Source organism: Hyperolius riggenbachi, chromosome 3 (genome assembly GCF_040937935.1).
Source record: "Hyperolius riggenbachi isolate aHypRig1 chromosome 3, aHypRig1.pri, whole genome shotgun sequence".
Taxonomy (NCBI): Eukaryota; Metazoa; Chordata; class Amphibia; order Anura; family Hyperoliidae; genus Hyperolius; species Hyperolius riggenbachi.
Genome location: NC_090648.1, coordinates 259,182,537 through 259,200,006, shown reverse-complemented (window position 1 = coordinate 259,200,006; position 17,470 = coordinate 259,182,537). Strand labels below are relative to the sequence as shown.

Genomic DNA, 17,470 nt, shown 5'->3' with positions numbered 1-17,470 from the left:
GGCCCCCACATATGTCCTGTGCCCACGCTGGGACAAAACGATCCTCCTGTCGTGGCTCACTTTCGGTATTTGAGACTTTCAACGTTGCAAACCACTGCACCTGCGTGGTCCTGGCCACCCGCGTCCTCGCTCCCTCAGACGTCGCCAGGAGCTTCCTGCGCAGGCCTGCAACATTAAAGTCACAAATACAGGAAATTAACCATGGTGGGAGACCGGAGGATTGTTTTGTCCTGGCGCAGGCACAGAACGTCTATGGGGGCCCGCTAGAAGCCTTAGGTAAGTTAAACTCTTTTTTTTATTTTTTATTACAGAGCTTACTGCTTTTCAATGCACATATACAGTAGGTGTTCATTACCAGCACAGAACTAAAGAAAAGCTAATAAGATGGATGGAGGGGGGCCCCTCTGGTCCAAGGGCCCCGGTGCAGTCGCAACCTCTGCATCCCCTACTATTGCTAGCCACTGTTGGTTGATGTGAAACTATTCAACAGAATTCTGTATCCAGTGCTTGGGCGAACACAAGAGGCCTGACACAACTTGCATTACTGAAAATGATGGTCCACCACTAGGAGGCATAAAAGGTATTTGTGATATCAGGAAATGATATCTATCCAGGTGCTAGAATCATACCAGTGAGACACTGCACCGGCCTCAGCTACAGAGAGCAGAAGATATAACCACCAGTAATCAGAAGCCGTGTTTTCCAATGTACGGAATCGGTACAAGCGGAGTCAGTCTACTCTGCATTAATAAGCTGCACCTACAGTCAGCTCCTAGCAAGACGCCGAACGATGCGTTCCACACCTCGATGTCAGAAACATCTTCCAGTTCAATCTCGATTGGTCGCTAAATGTTAAGACCACGCCCCTTCATTTCCCCCTCTCCTCCGCCCTAAGATGGCCGATCGAGTTTGTGATGGGGCAGAAGGGCTGGGTTGCCACGCCCCCTTTTTCTGCATGCTCACTCGGCCAATGGAATTGTGGAAGGCAAGGCGGGGAGGCCAATGGATGGCTGCATGAGGAGGGGTCCCGGTGTTGCGTGTTTCGCTGCATCTTCAGAGTGTGTCGGTGCGCGGCGAGCTGGGAAGGGGCGAGGGCAGCTTCCATCCCCTCCTTCGGGAGAGACAAATGAAAGGACAGGGCTTGTTCCGCATGGCGAGGGGCTAGCAGAGGAGCAGCCTTCCCACCTTGACCGACTGTGCCCACTTTACTGGCTCAGCGAGCTGTCAGCGGGGAGACTTGTGTGCAGCGAGAGCAGCCGGCATGGACCAAGTGGAAATTCTAAGGACTTTCATTCAGAAAGTACAGTCTATGAACAGCAGGGACCAAAACGGGGAGGACAACTTCGCCTGTGACTTTATGGTAAGGTTGGGGAGCCTGTGGTAGGTGGGTGGGGGGCAGGTCACGTGGGAATATCTAGTCATGTGACATTCCCTCGGGGCAGATGTGTGACTTGTAGGGCAGTAGGAAGCAGAATAGAGTGTGTCTGTATAGTAGATTACTGTGGCTCTGTGCAATGATGGGCAGTGGGAAACCGCATGTCTTCTCTGGGGGGCTTTATTTCTGGGGTTGATCCTGTCACCGATGCTGGGCAGTTTCACAGACAGCCCTCCTCCTCTCCTTCCTTTCGCTCCCTGCTCTCCCCCTCCTTCCTTCCTGATCACTTCATGGGTGTCTGCCTGCAGCTATATGGGGAGGGAGGGTAGATTTCATCAGAGCTTCCTGCAGTTTTCCTCCAACCTGATTCTTGCTTAATCATTATTGCTCCTATTGGTGGAATAGCAGGAAGTGCACTATTGATTAACCCATTTCTGGGCTGGGGGTTACTGCAGTGTTTTACTGTTCAGTGGTTGTAAATAGCTCTGGCATACTTAGAGTTAAGTGACCCACCCTAAGCTCATGGATTGCAGGATAAGAATCCACACCACTGTGAAATTGTGAGCTGCCTATGCATTGCAGAGCGCTGTCATGCTACCAATATTTTATCATTGTGAGCTTGTAGGAACAACAATTTTTTTTATTTTTCTTCTTGATTAATACACAGGCATTTTATTCACTCACAATTTTTAAGTTAGGCTGCTGGATGAATATTTGTGTTGTCTGGTGATCACATGAAACAAATTATTGCACATGGGTATGTTGTTTCCTGTCTTCATCCTGACATTTCTGAAATAGTGGCTCCGCTATGTGTCATATATCCCACCACCCTACCTTGAGACTGGTTCTTGCATCATGTCAGATGGCCTCTTATGCTTTCATCGGCTCATAGAATAGAGTTCGGTAATGGGTGCAGCCACAGTCTTTTTAGTAGGATCACCTTAGCGTGCTGCTGTAGTTATTTAGCTAGAGTTTAGTTTCTCACTTGTGATCAGAACTTTATTACATTTACAGCAGAAATTCTGCATTGCTGTATGCAGAATTGCAGGTCATTTTTATTTTGTATTTTTAAATCTGACTAAAGTGAAAGACAAACGGTCAACATTAATTGGATTGATGCTTAGGGCTAGATAGACCTTTATGGTCTGCGCTAGTCTAGTTTAGGGTACCCAGCAGGAATCCTCTGCAGGAAATTCTGCTAATGTGATTGGGTGGACCGCACTCTCTCAAACAGCTAGGTTTCAGATAGGTTGTAGTAAACCATGCCCATACTATAAGGCCAATCATAACACTTTATGCTGTCTAGAGGTCGCTGTGATTGGTGAACTGTTTCCTATGAGGTTTTCCGGCTGGGTTCCCTTTGCTAAGTTAGAGCCATATGGACTTCCTTTTTGACCCTTTTACACTGAGTTGTGATCAGATCACAATGCAACATAGCCTAAATGTCACACTGCGCATTACCACTGTAATACTGTAAGGCATACAATACCATGTAAGTATGTCTCACTGCCACTGTAAACACACGTTACCCGGTTAACGCACAGCATACTGCGTTACTGCATTGTAACCCAGCGCACTGCACACACAGTGTGATGATATTCACTGGTGCAAGGGCCCTTTTTAAGTCACGTACAGTCATATTGCTTCTTACTCTAGAATTTTCTGTAAATGTTATACTTCTTGAAATTAAATTCTTGAAATGACATTGGATGGATACTATTTTTCGTTTTTCCAAGCTTAGCATTACGGTTTACAGTTGTTAACCTTACTGCATCGACAATGCTGATAATTTATGAAGCTCAAGTTGTGGAAGCGGAAAAGGATCAGAATAAAGAGCAGCTTGGTCCTGGGAATATCCTCTGACTCATGGCCTTAACAGGGCTTCAGTGTACTGACAGCTAGTGTTCTGAATGGTAAGGAAGTCATGAATGCCAAAATTGTAGTTGTGCCATTTATCATGCTAGGTAGATTTTTCTTCATATGTTGGGATTATTCTAGATAAAATTCCTAATATAATACTGTATAATAAAGGTTTAGCCTTCCATTACACCAAATGTAAGACACATTTCCAATATATTCTACTCTCACATTATTTTAATTTTTTGGATGTTCATGGCTAAGCTTAAAGAGAACATGAACTGAAAATAAAAAGTCAAAATAACCATACACAGGTCATACTTACCTTCTGTGTAGTCTAGTCATTAATCTCTTCCACCTCTCCTGCGTCCCATTTGCCCACTGTGATCAATGGAATTCTCCGTGTTACATTTTAAAAATGGCAATTAACCCGTAACAGCTTCCTGGTCAGTGTACTGTTAAACTGTAATATCACCCACTTGAGCCATAGGAAAACATGGACATTACCTTGCATATTCAGTTGTAACTGACAGCAACTGGTATATTTCAGTTCTGACAAAATCTTGTCAGAACTGGAAGGGATCACTGTAAGAAGAAAATGTTGAGCTTCTAAGAGGAACTGATGGTGAGGTTAGTATGTAATATTCATTTGCAGCGATGTCATGTGTTGCTTCAGGTTCCCTTTAAGTGTCCAGCTCTTTTGTAATTTATTTCATTTAAAAAAAAATGTATGCAGTGTAAATTTGCTTGGTTGCACCAAGTGGCTTTTGGTTCAGATTCTTGTCTTAGGCTGGATTTATGTGTTAAAATGTGTGAACTGGTATGGAGAGTGGACATAAACATTAATTCAGAGCCTGCATGCAATGAGGGCTGGTGCACACCGAGCGGGTTCTTCGGCGTTTTTGCAGCCGCTTTCGGCTGCGGATATGCTTGGTCAATGTATCTCAATGGGGTGGTTCACACCAGAGCGGAAGGCGTTTTGCTGAAACGCATACTCCCGGGGGTGAGGCATTTTTTAGATTGCAGAGGCGTTTCTGCCTCCAATGTAAAGTATAGGAAAAAACGCAAACCGCTCTGAGAAACGGCAGTTCAGAGCGGTTTTGCAGGCGTTTTTTGTTACAGAAGCTGTTCAGTAACCGCTTTACTGTAACAATATATGAAATCTACTACACCAAAAACGCTTCACAAAACCTCAAATTGCTAGCTGAAACGCTACAGAAAAATAAGAATAAGTGTTTCAAAATCTGCTAGCATTTTGCGGATCTGCCAGCGGGTTTTGGTGTGCACCAGGCCTGAGTTAGAATAACATGGTCCGTTACAACACAGAGATGCGAATAGGCCCATAGAATTGTATGGGCAGCGAGTAGTCATGCAGAATTATTCTGCAATTCAGAAAGTAGGAAGGGTGCGGAGCGGCACACTTGTCCTAGTAGTTTTCGGGTGCTTGACCTGGGACGCTAAGCATCATCCCAAAAAGACATCCAAGAAGTAGAAAGGTTGGTCAGCACACCAGCTTCTCAATAAGCAAAATTTAATGTATCATATGTCAACACTACGGTTAACAATTGTTTCGGGGCCACAGAGGGTCCCCTTCATCAGAACAGTGCAGACAAACATGAGTTACGCTCTATTCAGCACTAGTACTTGATGTGCAATTTTGTGTCCATATTGTGATTAATGTTGTACACATAAGTTTTGGTCTTTAATCATTCGTGTACGGGGATGAAGGTTATGTTTACATTGTGAAGGGAGGGGGAGTGTCCTTTATCATGAGGGGTGGTTTTTATTATGTCACAAGGTATATATGTTTGGTGCAACTTTTTGTAATATTGTTTGTCTGCACTGTTCTGATGAAGGGGACCCTCTGTGGCCCCGAAACAATTGTTAACCGTAGTGTTGACATATGATACATTAAATTTTGCTTATTGAGAAGCTGGTGTGCTGACCAACCTTTCTACTTCTTATTCTGCAATTCAACTGGTACATTGGGATCTAGCCCTTGGGGCCTATTTCCACTACATCCAAATCTGGGCCGACTGCAGAGATTTCCTGTATGCGAGTGGGGGTGAGGAAGCGCTGCCTATTTAGCGACTTGCCGTTCAGATCGCACCGTGGTGCAAATTCGGATGGCATGCTGCAGATCTATGTAGAGCACAGCCGAATCCCTATAACTGTGCATGGCACGCGATTTCGGGCTGTGGCATTGCAGCAGAATGGGAGCCGTGGCTCCTAGTTGAAATGAGCCCTTACTGTTGTACTACTGAGATTAGATAGCATCGCACTAACAGCAAGACTGACACGCTTCTCTTTCCCCCCCCCCCTTTTCAGCAAAGTTAACCAATAACCCTCATCCATTAACATTGAATCCTATAATATTGTACAGCTGGCAAATATGTGGCAAGGTTTGGTCATCCACACTTGGCAATTTAATTGATGTTAAAATCCACAGTATTACAGCGCTAAGTGGAACAATGGTAGTAAGGTGGTGCTCGCTATATACAGTTACCAGTCCAGTATAAGAATTTATTTCAACAAATAGCTTGCGCTCAGTCCATACATCCAAAAGGGTCGACTTGCTTCTACAAGGTCTCTCCTGGGCACAGATACACCTCAGAAAACAGATAAACACAAACAGGATAATAGTGCAGACTGCTAGACAACCGTTGGCACCCCTCTGGTGTAAGCATATATCATATACACACTACTTGTGAGCTAAGGGGGCAGGGACCACCACCATTAACTAAACACAGGCTCTCCCCTCCAATCTGTTGTAATCCCTGCTCACCGTCAGTACATGTGATATACGTCTGGCAGGGTCATCAATGCGCAGCCTTCTGCTTAGTCCTCTTATCACAAGTATAGGCCCAATCACTGTCCTTATAGCATATGCACCTCAGAGTAAACAAAGCCTCCAATGTGTAAAACCATAGATCTAATACATTCAATAAAAGTAATGCGCGTACATCATAGACTCTTTAAAAATTGCATGTCACAAGCATAATACCGATCTCCCCTCCAGGGCCACGGCTCAGCTCGCTCCTGTTTCCAGCGTGGGGCTATTTGGCATGCGTGGAGAGGACAACTATATACTCCCACAGTTCTCTAAGGGCGGAAGTACGCAGTCAGGACCAGAGCCCCCCCCCCCCCACTTCCGCCCTTACCCTTACACTTCCTGGATTGCTGCAAACCACGTGACCAGGTCACTGCACAAGCCAGGGTGTATCCACCATTCTAGACACCCCCCCCCCCCTTCCCTCGGCCGCGCCGCCCCTATTCCCCATTGCAACACTGCGACACGCCTCCCCAAGCGTAGCCACTGCCACTTTAAACATTCTTTAAAGTTTTTAACAGCAGTTCTTGTAGCGATGCACCCCCTTCAAATGAATGGCAATGTGCCTGGCATTAACGGATCACCAATCCAAATGCAATAGGAAGAAGCAGCTGGCACCTGGGCAGTGGCACCAACCATCCATGTATTTATAGCTTTAAGGGCTGGTTTACACTACTAGAGCTTTCGTAAGCGGCACTGCCGCTTTGTGATTTTTAAAAGCTCTTGCTAATGTAATTCTCACTGGAGCGTTGCGATGTGATTTTGTAAAAATCCCCAATAGCATTGCATTAGCAAGAGCTTTTCCAATTACTAGCACTTAAAAAGCTCTTGAATTGTGAACCAGCCATAAATTTGATTTATTCAGATATGTCGCATACAGTAGATACACGTTTCGGAGCGACTGTCACTGCTGCTTCTTTATCAAGTTAGTGACAGACTGGTACCAGCAGTCGCTCCGAAACATTGTGTATCTATGTGACAGATCTGAATAAAGCAAACTTACAGCTATAAATACATGGATGCTGTGCCGGCGGTTTCTTCCTATTAAAGATAACACTTACAAATGAACTAAAAGAAAGAACCAACCTTATTTTCTGCACAGTGGGCTTCTGAAGCCCACTGTGCAGTAGGACTGTGCAGTAATAACAAACTGCTTAGTAAGAGGGTGACCGTTACTCTTACCACCTGTGAACATAGGGGCAGAGAATGGGTGCGTGCAATGAAAGTGCTTCTCGTGAAGTCAGCTATGCAGTAACAGTTTGAGCTCGCTGCTCCGTGCACAGTGGTCAGCGCCGCTGCTCTCAACACGCAGTTCAATCTCTCATTCCGCCATCAGCTGGGCCGCGGGCCGGCCACAAGAATGAGAAGAGCAACTTAGTGTTAGAGTCCTTCCTTAGCTCTCAGAGTCTGCACTCCTGACAGTCAAGCTTCAGCCAGTTATAAAGCCTTACCCTAAAACAACAATTTTAACTTAGGAATAGGATTAATCACCGCTCCTTTGCACAGTGCCCAGCAGCAGCAGGCCAGCACACAACAGCTTAGCAGATCACACCATACCACGCTGTGCCAGTGTGCCCTCATCCACACTGTGTGTTATAGGAGGCGGAGCTGTGATTAATCCTAAACCAATAAAAATTGTGCTTAGTTTCAGGCTTGATGACTGGCTGAACAGTGACTGACAGGCCAGTGCGGAGTCTCAGAGAGCTTATGGAAGGACTCTAATGCTAGTGGCCCAGTTGATGAAGTAGTGTACTAAGTTTGGTGTAGTAACAGCTTGCGTTCCCTGCCAGCCCCACCGTTTATTTGAATACATGTGACTGTTAGTATAGTTTTAATATAGCGAGGGTGATTTGCATGGCCATGGAGACAGTGTAAGGAGGCGGGGTCGGTCTTTGATGTTGCTGGCAGGGGGCTGCCGCTGTCCTGAAGTGTATGAGTGTGGAGGGGGTGGAGCCTAGTGGTGGCAGGGTGTCGCTGGCCTGGCGTGAGTTACTGTGTGTGGAGTGGACAGTGATACTGTAGCTGCAGAGTATTTATAAGGGTGGCGGTGGCAGCAGAGCCTGCACTGTAGTTTGACTGTCATGTGCGGACAACGCACATAGCGTAAGAGGGTGGCGGATCCATTAGCGGCGCTTCACCAATCTATTTCGTGTGGCGGCAACAGTAGGGGAAGCTGTACATAGCAGGCACAGCTTCTGCCACTCACGCAACTGCTCGCATATGTGGGCGGAGCTACACAGACCTGCACAGTGGGCGCCGAGCGCTTGGAAAACTGCAGGTACTGACGATCCCTAGATCGCCTCTGCAGCAATCGCGGTTTCGATTTAAAACCGCCGAATCGTTTAGCCCTAGGCTCTTCTATGCATCGCTGCTCAGGGGGCTGGAGGAAACCATGTGTAAGTACAAATCTTTTTAATACTGTGATCTCAAGTATACTTTAAAGTGGACCTAAACTCAGAACTTCCTCTCTGCTCTAAAAGATAAGCAACAGCATAATAACCTTTAGGTCCCGTTCACATCAAAATGGCAAAACTGTAGCGCTAAGCCTTAGCATTTTGCTAAAGTGATTTTACTGTGATTGGCGTGGAAAAATCACTGGGCACAGTGATTTCAGAGCAATCTCGGTCAGTGCTTTATAAGCACTGTACTGCGGTCGCTCTGAAAATGCTGCAGGTAACACGCTTGCGATTTGCTCTAATCGTGAGAACACTGCCATAGGGTAACATAGCACTAGCGCTTTAAAAAGCGCCCGCTAATCGCTTAAGTGTGAATGGGCCCTCCGACCAAGAATTGAACTTTATCCCAATCAGTAGCTGATACCCCCTTTTACATGAGAAATCTATTCCTTTTCACAAACAGACCATCAGGGGGCGCTGTATGGCTGATATTGTGGTGAAACCCCTCCCACAGAGTACGTACTCTTGGCAGTTTCCTGTCTGTGAACTCTGTTGCATTGTGGGAAATCTGCAGCATGCCATTCAGACTTACACCGAGGTGCGATCTGGACAGCACTCCATTGAATAGATTGGCTTTGTTTCCCTGTGCAGCTCGATGGGCTCGTTTTTTGCCCAGATAGATCCTTAAAGTGGTCTGAAAGCCAGAATTTCCACTTTGCTGTAAAAGATTCCACTTAAAGGGAACCAGAGACGCCGGCCATAGAAAAAGAAAAAAGATTTCATACATACCTGGGGCTTCTTCCAGCCCCATAAGCCTGGATCGCTCCCACGCCACCATCCTCCGCTTCCTGGATCGGCCGGTCCCGTCACTTCCGGCGGACGCGGCCAATTGTCCGCATGATCAGGGGCTCCCTCCATATCCTTATGCGTGCGGCTGCGCAGTATGCAGCCGCACGCGTAAGGGTATGTCGGGAGCCTCTGTGGTGCGGACAATTGGCCGCGTGCTGCCGCCGACTGGCCGAAACTACGGAGCCCGGAACTTGCTGATACAGGAAACGGAGGACGGCGGCATGGGAGCGATCCGTGCGTATGGGGCTGGAGGAAGCCCCAGGTATGGATAACTTCTTTTTGGTGGCGTCTCTTGTTCCCTTTAATGCATTCCTCACAGCTTGAAAGCTACTAGCCCAGATTTTTTTTTTTTTTTTTTGCAGAACATCACTGAACTAGTTAAACAAAGCACTTTGTCCTGCTATTCAGCTTCAAATCCGCATCCAAACTAGAGATAACAGTATCTTTGTTTACATTCCAATGTTGTTACAATATATGTAAACCCAGGGTAACAAGTTAAAGCAGACCCAAACCAAACATTTTTTTTTTTTTATTCAAAATATTTAGTTGCACCACTCTGACACATACAAAGATAAACACTCCTTTAAGCCTGTGAGCATTTCATTGCATGCTTTTCTCCCTTCTCTTTTCATTACTAGGGTTATACAGGTGGCAGCCATTACTTCTGAGCTTAGTAGGAGGTTTTAGATCATTGGTGTGTTTGTCATCAGCTACCCTCCCTCACAGGAACATCGTCTATGTGAAATCTCACACAAGCTGAGATCACTTCCCCTGTGACATCATCAGTAGCAGCCTATGTTTTGTTTTTGTTTTTTTATCTCCTCCACCAGTTTGCCGGAAAAATCCCGGCAATATGAAAGGAAGGGAGGGGTTCCTCCAATAAATGTAAAATATTTTATATTTGTCGTCATGCAGCTGAAAAAGGCTGCTATTTACCATTCCACACTCCAATATGCAACCAGGCGGGGCTTTCTTTGAACCAAAGTTCTCTTTTTATTTCTTCATTATAGTCTTTCCAGAAAGCAGATGGTAGGTGTAGACATAAACAAACAGGCCTCCACTTCATAAAACAATGCCTGACACGTGTTTCACGGCCATAAGCCGCTTCCTCAGAGGCACATCAAACAAACATCGGAATAAAGGCCATAAAAAACATCACCGCGATCTGGAGATGATAGATAGATACACCTTCCACGGCGATCTAAATTAGAGCAGGCTACAAAAGACGCCGTCCATAATGTGCCCCAGTGTAACAAACATACACTGGGGCACATTATGGACGGCGTCTTTTGTAGCCTGCTCTAATTTAGATCGCCGTGGAAGGTGTATCTATCTATCATCTCCAGATCGCGGTGATGTTTTTTATGGCCTTTATTCCGATGTTTGTTTGATGTGCCTCTGAGGAAGCGGCTTATGGCCGTGAAACACGTGTCAGGCATTGTTTTATGAAGTGGAGGCCTGTTTGTTTATGTCTACACCTACCATCTGCTTTCTGGAAAGACTATAATGAAGAAATAAAAAGAGAACTTTGGTTCAAAGAAAGCCCCGCCTGGTTGCATATTGGAGTGTGGAATTATTACATAGGGGTGGAACCACATTATTACTAGTTTTATCCTGATAGTGATTGCTATTTACCATTACTTAGAAAATAGATTTTATTTCTTAAATCTTGTATTTTTAATTTATTTGGGTCCACTTTAAAAGGAACTCTCTGACACACACACACACACACACACACACACACACACACACACACACACACACACACACACACACACACACACACACACACACACACACACACACACACACACACACACACACACACACACACACACACACACACACACACACACACACACACACACACACACACACACACACACACACACACACACACACACACACACACACACACACACACACACACACACACACCAGTGTTCTCCCCAGAATTTTTTTCCAGCCGGGTGGCATGAAAAAGTAGCCGGGTGGGGAAGTAAGGTCACATTGAGTGGAGAAGGAGGGTCACGCTGGGGGGGGGGGGGGGGGAGGGGGGGGGAAGGGTGTGTGTGTGTGTGGAGGATCACAAAAAGTGTCAGGTAGGGTACTTCGATCACCCTGGGTAATACTAGGTGTGGAAGAAGATTGCGTTGAGTGCTACTGGATGTGGAGATAATACCACTGACAGCTATTAGGTGGGGAGGGAGATCTCACCCTTGGTGCAGGTGTTGTGGGTGAGGGGTTCATACTAGATGCTTCACACTGTGTTGCTAGTGGATTGATGGTACATGACTGGCTGCTGCTAATGGACAGGGAACCATCTCCCTTTGGGTTATATGGAGGGGGGGGGGGGGGGGTCTCGCACTGTGTGATGCCGATGGGGAGGTGCTGGTGGGCAAAGGAATCAGACTATGGGAGAAGGGAAAGTAAAATATACACAAACACACCCGACACGCATAGGCAGAACAGACCCATCAGAGTCCAGGAGAGATTCATGTATGAAGAATTGCAGTCTGGAGACACAGGACTTTCCCCGTCACAAGCACACATATAGAACAAGAGAGCTATGTGCTTCCACAGCCACTGGCTCTCGGTTATATCTGCAGTTTACATTGCGGCTGACTCCAGACAGCATTCCACCTTTCACTGTGACCTGCCCGGGATCCTCCTGCTATAAATCACAGCCCACCACACTTCTCCATCCCGCTGTCAGCTCTCCTATGACTCTAGCACGTGTTTCTCCCGTGCTATGAATCACAGACCACCGCACTGCTCCGTCCGCTTTATACGCTGAACTTAGTACACATAAATTAACATGTTCAGCCGGTGAATGATTGCTCTCTGCCTGCCTCTACTCTCTGCCCAGCACATCCCTGCAGAGCTTACACTAAAAGTAACAGTCATGAGCCTCTGAGTCTGCAGTAATAGTCGGCAGCTAGCTAGCGCAATGGTCACACCTCTTACCATGCGCTGAGCCAATCCGTGCAGGATCTCGCCGGGAAGCACGAGATCTCATGCGCAGAGGGGAAAAAAGCACATCCTGACAGCCTGGCACTTGTCAGTGAAGAGTGCGGCTAGCGGTGATTTCATCAGCCGGGCGGTAACTTATCTTACCCGGGCGCTCCGCCCGGCTGATTGATCCTGGGGAGAACACTGCACACACACACACACACACACACACACACACACACACACACACACACACACACACACACACACACACACACACACACACACACACACACACACACACACACACACACACACACACACACACACACACACACACACACACACACACACACACACACACACACACACACACACACACACACACACACACACACACACACACACACACACACACACACTTCAGAATAGCTCATTAAAAGATGTTAATGTATAATAAAAAGCGGTTTGAATAAAATGCAATGACAGCTATTAGGGCACGATAAACTACACTTTGGAAACTTGTAATCTGTAAACAGACAATATTACATATACACAAAAGCAAATATAACTGTATAAGTAATAAAAAGTAGAAAAAAAACATTTTTATTGAATGTTATGTCGGCGTTTCAGACCACTAATGGAAATGGGCCCTATATGTAAGAATATATCTTCCAGCCCCCTGAAGACTTCCTGGTCCTTCTGTCATCCCACACTCCGCTGTTCCTCTGGTGTCCTTCCTCCAATGCTGGTTGCGTGGTCCCGTGCTGCACGCCTCCTCCAATGCGCTCCCATGGCCGGGAGCACTCCACTTGCACAGTAAGCAAAAATTGCTTATGTGCTTATGCCGAATGCTCCCAGCTGTGGGAGCGCAATAGAAGATGTGCACAGCAGGCACCGTGAATAACAGAGGAAGAATGACAGAAGAGTGTTGTTTCATGAGGGAGGACTTCAGGGGGTGGAAGAAGCCCCCTCACTTTACCCACTTCGCCATATCTGGACGCATATATCCGTCCAGATAGGCAGTGGTGCTGCAGCCGTGTGGTGCGCGCGATCGGGCGCGCGCGCGGGCTCTCGCTGCCTCCCGCTGACCCCCCGATCAGTGAATGGGAATATAATTCCCATTCACCGATCTAAGTCCCCGGCAGAAATACCGATGCTTTCTCATCAGAGAGCGTGGTATTTCTGCCCCCAGGAAACTTCTTCTCTTCTTTTTAGTTCCTAGATGCGACATCGTTCGCATCTAGGAATTTTTTGAATGTGGCCATCTTGTGGCCAGATAGTAAACTGCACCCACATACCTGTATTGAATAAAAAAAATACATTACATTACATCTAAAATTGGCTATTTACCTCCCAAACTAAAATTACCCAAATACATTTTTGTATTAAAAAAAATAAAAAAAATTACAATAAAAAAAAAAAAACTACATAAATAGTTACCTAAGGGTCTGAACTTTTTAAATATACATGTCAAGAGAGTATCTTATTAAATGTTTTTTAAAATTATAAGCTTGTAAATAGTGATGGACGCAAATTGAAAAAATGCACCTTTATTTCTAAATAAAATATCGGCGCCATAAATTGTGATAGGGATGTAATTTAAATGGTGTAATAAGCGGGACAAATGGGCACATAAAATGCATGGGTTTTAATTACTGTAGCATGTATTAATTTTAAACTATAATGGCCAAAAACTGAGAAATAATGATTTTTTTTTCCATTTCTATCTTAATCTTCCTGTTAAAATGTATTTACAATAAAGTGTCTCTTAGCAAAATGTACTACCTAAAGAAAGCCTAATTAGTGGCGGAAAAAACGAGATATAGATCAATTAATTTTGATAAGTAGCGATAAAGTTATTAGCGAATGAATGGGAGGTGAACATTGCTCGGATGCATAAGATTTTCGAAGCTGTAGGCTGAAGTGGTTAAAGCCATGCCAAGTTTGCCATTTCACTTTTTGTGAGAGTGGGTTAAAATGAACTTCTGTCATGTCTAACAGTGGCTGAATAATGATTAAGGGCACCGCCTCTGAAATAGGAGACCATGATTCAAATCTCGGTTCTTTCTATTCAGTAAGCTAGCACCTATTCCTTCAGTAAGGAGTGCTCGGGAAATACTCTCTAAGGCCCAGTGCACACTGGGCGGATCCGCCGGCTGCATCCGCATGAAAATCCGCATGGCTAATGTATCTCTATGGGCTGGTGCACACCGGCGGTTTGAGGTTTTTAGCAAGCCGCAAACGTGCCTGTTGCTGCTCGTTTGCGGTTTGCTTAAAACCTCAAACCGCCGGTGTGCACCAGCCCATAGAGATACATTAGCCATGCTGATGTGGATGCGGCTGGCGGATCGCATCAAGATCCGCCCGGTGTGCACTGGGACTAAACTCTGTCATCCGCACCCAAAACCGCTAGCGTTTTGTGGATCTGCTAGCGGTTTTGGTGTGCACTGGGCCTTACACTGCAGGGTGGCCTACTGAGCCCAAGCTTAGTGGCTGTAGCTCTCAAGTGCTTTGGGTCTGACAGGAGCAAAGTGCTGTACAAATGTTAGAAATATGTTCTATTGCTGTTTGTGTCCCCTGTAGAAATGTCCCATCCCTTCTTGTTCAGGTAACCCCATTCACTAGGAGAGTCGGTAAAAGAAGATCCTCTTGACAGTAATTGCAATAAAAATATGGATAAGTGAACCAATTGCTTCAGGAAGTGCATTTACTGCTTTTCCACTTCTGGTATTTACCACTTTTGGCTGATGTTTGCTTGTTTTGAGGTAACTGCAACCACCTTGAGAGGAAGCAAGGAGAAACCTCCTGCACAGAAATTTAAAAAATATAATATTTTTTTTAAACCATTGCAGAAACTAAGAGGAAAAAAGGCTTCTGTTCCAATTTAAACTTTACCTCATTTGGACTGTGCAACATATAAACCCTTCAAACAGCCTAAGAAATAAGCCTTGGTTTGATGTTTCGAATGTGTATAAGGCCTTGTAAATTATTTTGACTTTAGTGGCAGAAATATTGAAGCTAGATTGACAGGTCCAAACGTTGAGTGTCTCAAACTGTTACAAGCTGTAGGTAATAGGGTAAGAGGAAATATTGTGCTGTTTTACTATCACACTGCCATAGCTAGTTGTTAGAAGAATGGATTAAGGCTGCAGAAAACGCATAACAAGGTAAACCTTTTCATCTTTTCTAGGATGGGTGTGCAGAAAGAGTGAGAAGTGGGTGCTGCAGATAATGTACCTCTAATCTCTGAACCTGAACACCAGTATTGCTGCTAGCTGGTTTTCTTCTTCTTCAGTCAGGGTTGTGAAGTGGCCATACTTCCTGGTTCCTGTATGTCACATGTCATACAGGAAGTATGCCAAGCATTAGAGCCTGCAGAAGGCGTGCTGGAAGTTAAGAGACCCAGAGGGACACAAAGTGGGCACAGAAAGACACAGGGGCAGAAGGGGAACAAAGCTTGATTTGAAGGAAATCGTGAATGAAATCAAAATCGTGATTTCAAACAGAAATCTCCCAGTTCCATTTTTTTTCCTAACCAGGCCTGGTAATGGTTACACCTGCAACTCCATTTGGCCATTTATCACCCAGTACTAGTCTCTACTGGAATCCAGATGCCTAGAAGCCAAAGGCATTCTCTTTTTCCTCCTCCTGTTGTGTATTGCTAAAATTCTGTCTGCTGGAACAATTTACTTTAGCAAACAAGAGAAACCATACACCTTTCAAAAGCATAGCTTTAGGTAGCTAGGCTGACTACTGATCCTAGCTGCGCCAGTTTAAAGTTAATGGTCCTGATCAGGGCTGTTGTAAATTTTAAAAAGCTCCTTCTAATGTTATCCTATGTGTGTGTGCACTGGAGTGATGTGATTTTGTAAAAATCCACCATGGCATTGCATTAGCAATAGCTTTTAAAAGTCTTGAGCGTTTAAAAATCTCTTGTCTCGACGTGTGCACCAGCCCTAACTTGGACTTCCTGGATTCCTCCAACTCCTTCACTTTACATATAACAATCTTGTTGATTGAAAGTATGTAATATAAAAGGAATTTCATCACTGCCAATGCTAACCCTTTGTAGTACATGTAGAAGGTGCAGGTAGGAACAAAGAACATTGATCAGGCCCTAGGCTATGTAACTGCAGGAACATGTAGGAGTGATGTGCAGGTTCTCTGCAGAAGAATGAGGGGATTCTTCCTCTATTACACATTCTTCATGCACAATCTGAACCGGGTTAATGGTTAATAGAGAACACCTCTGTATGCAATGTGCATATGTACACTCCTTGCATATGTCTCCCCCCCCCCCCCCCCTCTTTCCCGCTGCATGCTTCAAGCTGTGTACCCCTGTTTTTTTATTTGCAGCATCCATGTAGGACTCGACCCTTTAAGGTGAAGTTGTAAATGTAGAAATCAAAATATGTTAAAGATTTCACCTTAAAGAGAACCCAAGGTGGGGTCTAACAATGCTATCAGCACACAGAGGCTGGGACTGCACATACTGCCCAGCCTCTGTTGCTATACCGATGCCCCCAGCGCTCTGCTATGCCCCCATAAATTACCCAGCCGCGCTGTCTCTGCCGCTCCCCCGCCTCCTCCTTCCCTACAATCAGCAGGGAGGGAAGGGACAACAGGTCTGGAGGAGGAGTGGGTCTGCTTCTCTCCGCACCCTGCACCTTCCGGGTCCTATCACCGCCCCCTTCCCTGCACTTCTCATCCTTCGAGGCCCATGTAATCCGCCTGTACCATCCTCTCCCAGCCATCATTGCGGTCCTATATCACCCCCCATCTGCTCCAACTTCACTCTTCCTGGACAACCTGGCCTCCTGGCTCCCCCACATCCTGTCATCTGACCTCCCCACCATCATACTCGGGGATTTCAACTTGCCTATCTCCACTGCTGCCAAGCAGCTACTCTCCCTCACCAAATCCCTTGGTCTCTCTCAGCACACAAATTCCACCACCCACCGCGCTGGTCATACTCTTGACCTCATATTCTCAAAGTCCACCTCCCTCAGCAACCTGGACATCGCACCTTTCCCTATCTCTGACCATCACCTCCTCACCTTCACTATCTCCCCACCAACAACTTCTCTCCCCACCCCTCAGCCTGGTCGATGGCAGAGAGACCTACGTAATCTCAACCCAAATGTCCTAGCAAGTCCCCTTCTCTCCCTCTCCTCCCACCTACCCACCCTAACATGCCCCAATGAAGCG

The 17,470-nt window shown here is 45.8% G+C and overlaps 1 protein-coding gene across 1 annotated transcript in view; it reads left to right on the top strand.

The window, feature by feature from the left end:
* The first annotated feature begins 942 nt into the window (after window positions 1-942).
* The window catches only part of PTPN12 (protein tyrosine phosphatase non-receptor type 12), a 129,835-nt gene continuing 113,307 nt past the window's right edge, over window positions 943-17,470 (top strand). The window contains exon 1 of the mRNA XM_068276210.1: window positions 943-1,360. Coding sequence (XP_068132311.1) covers window positions 1,262-1,360 — 99 coding nt within the window. The 5' untranslated portion in view covers window positions 943-1,261. The remainder of the gene's footprint in view (window positions 1,361-17,470) is intronic.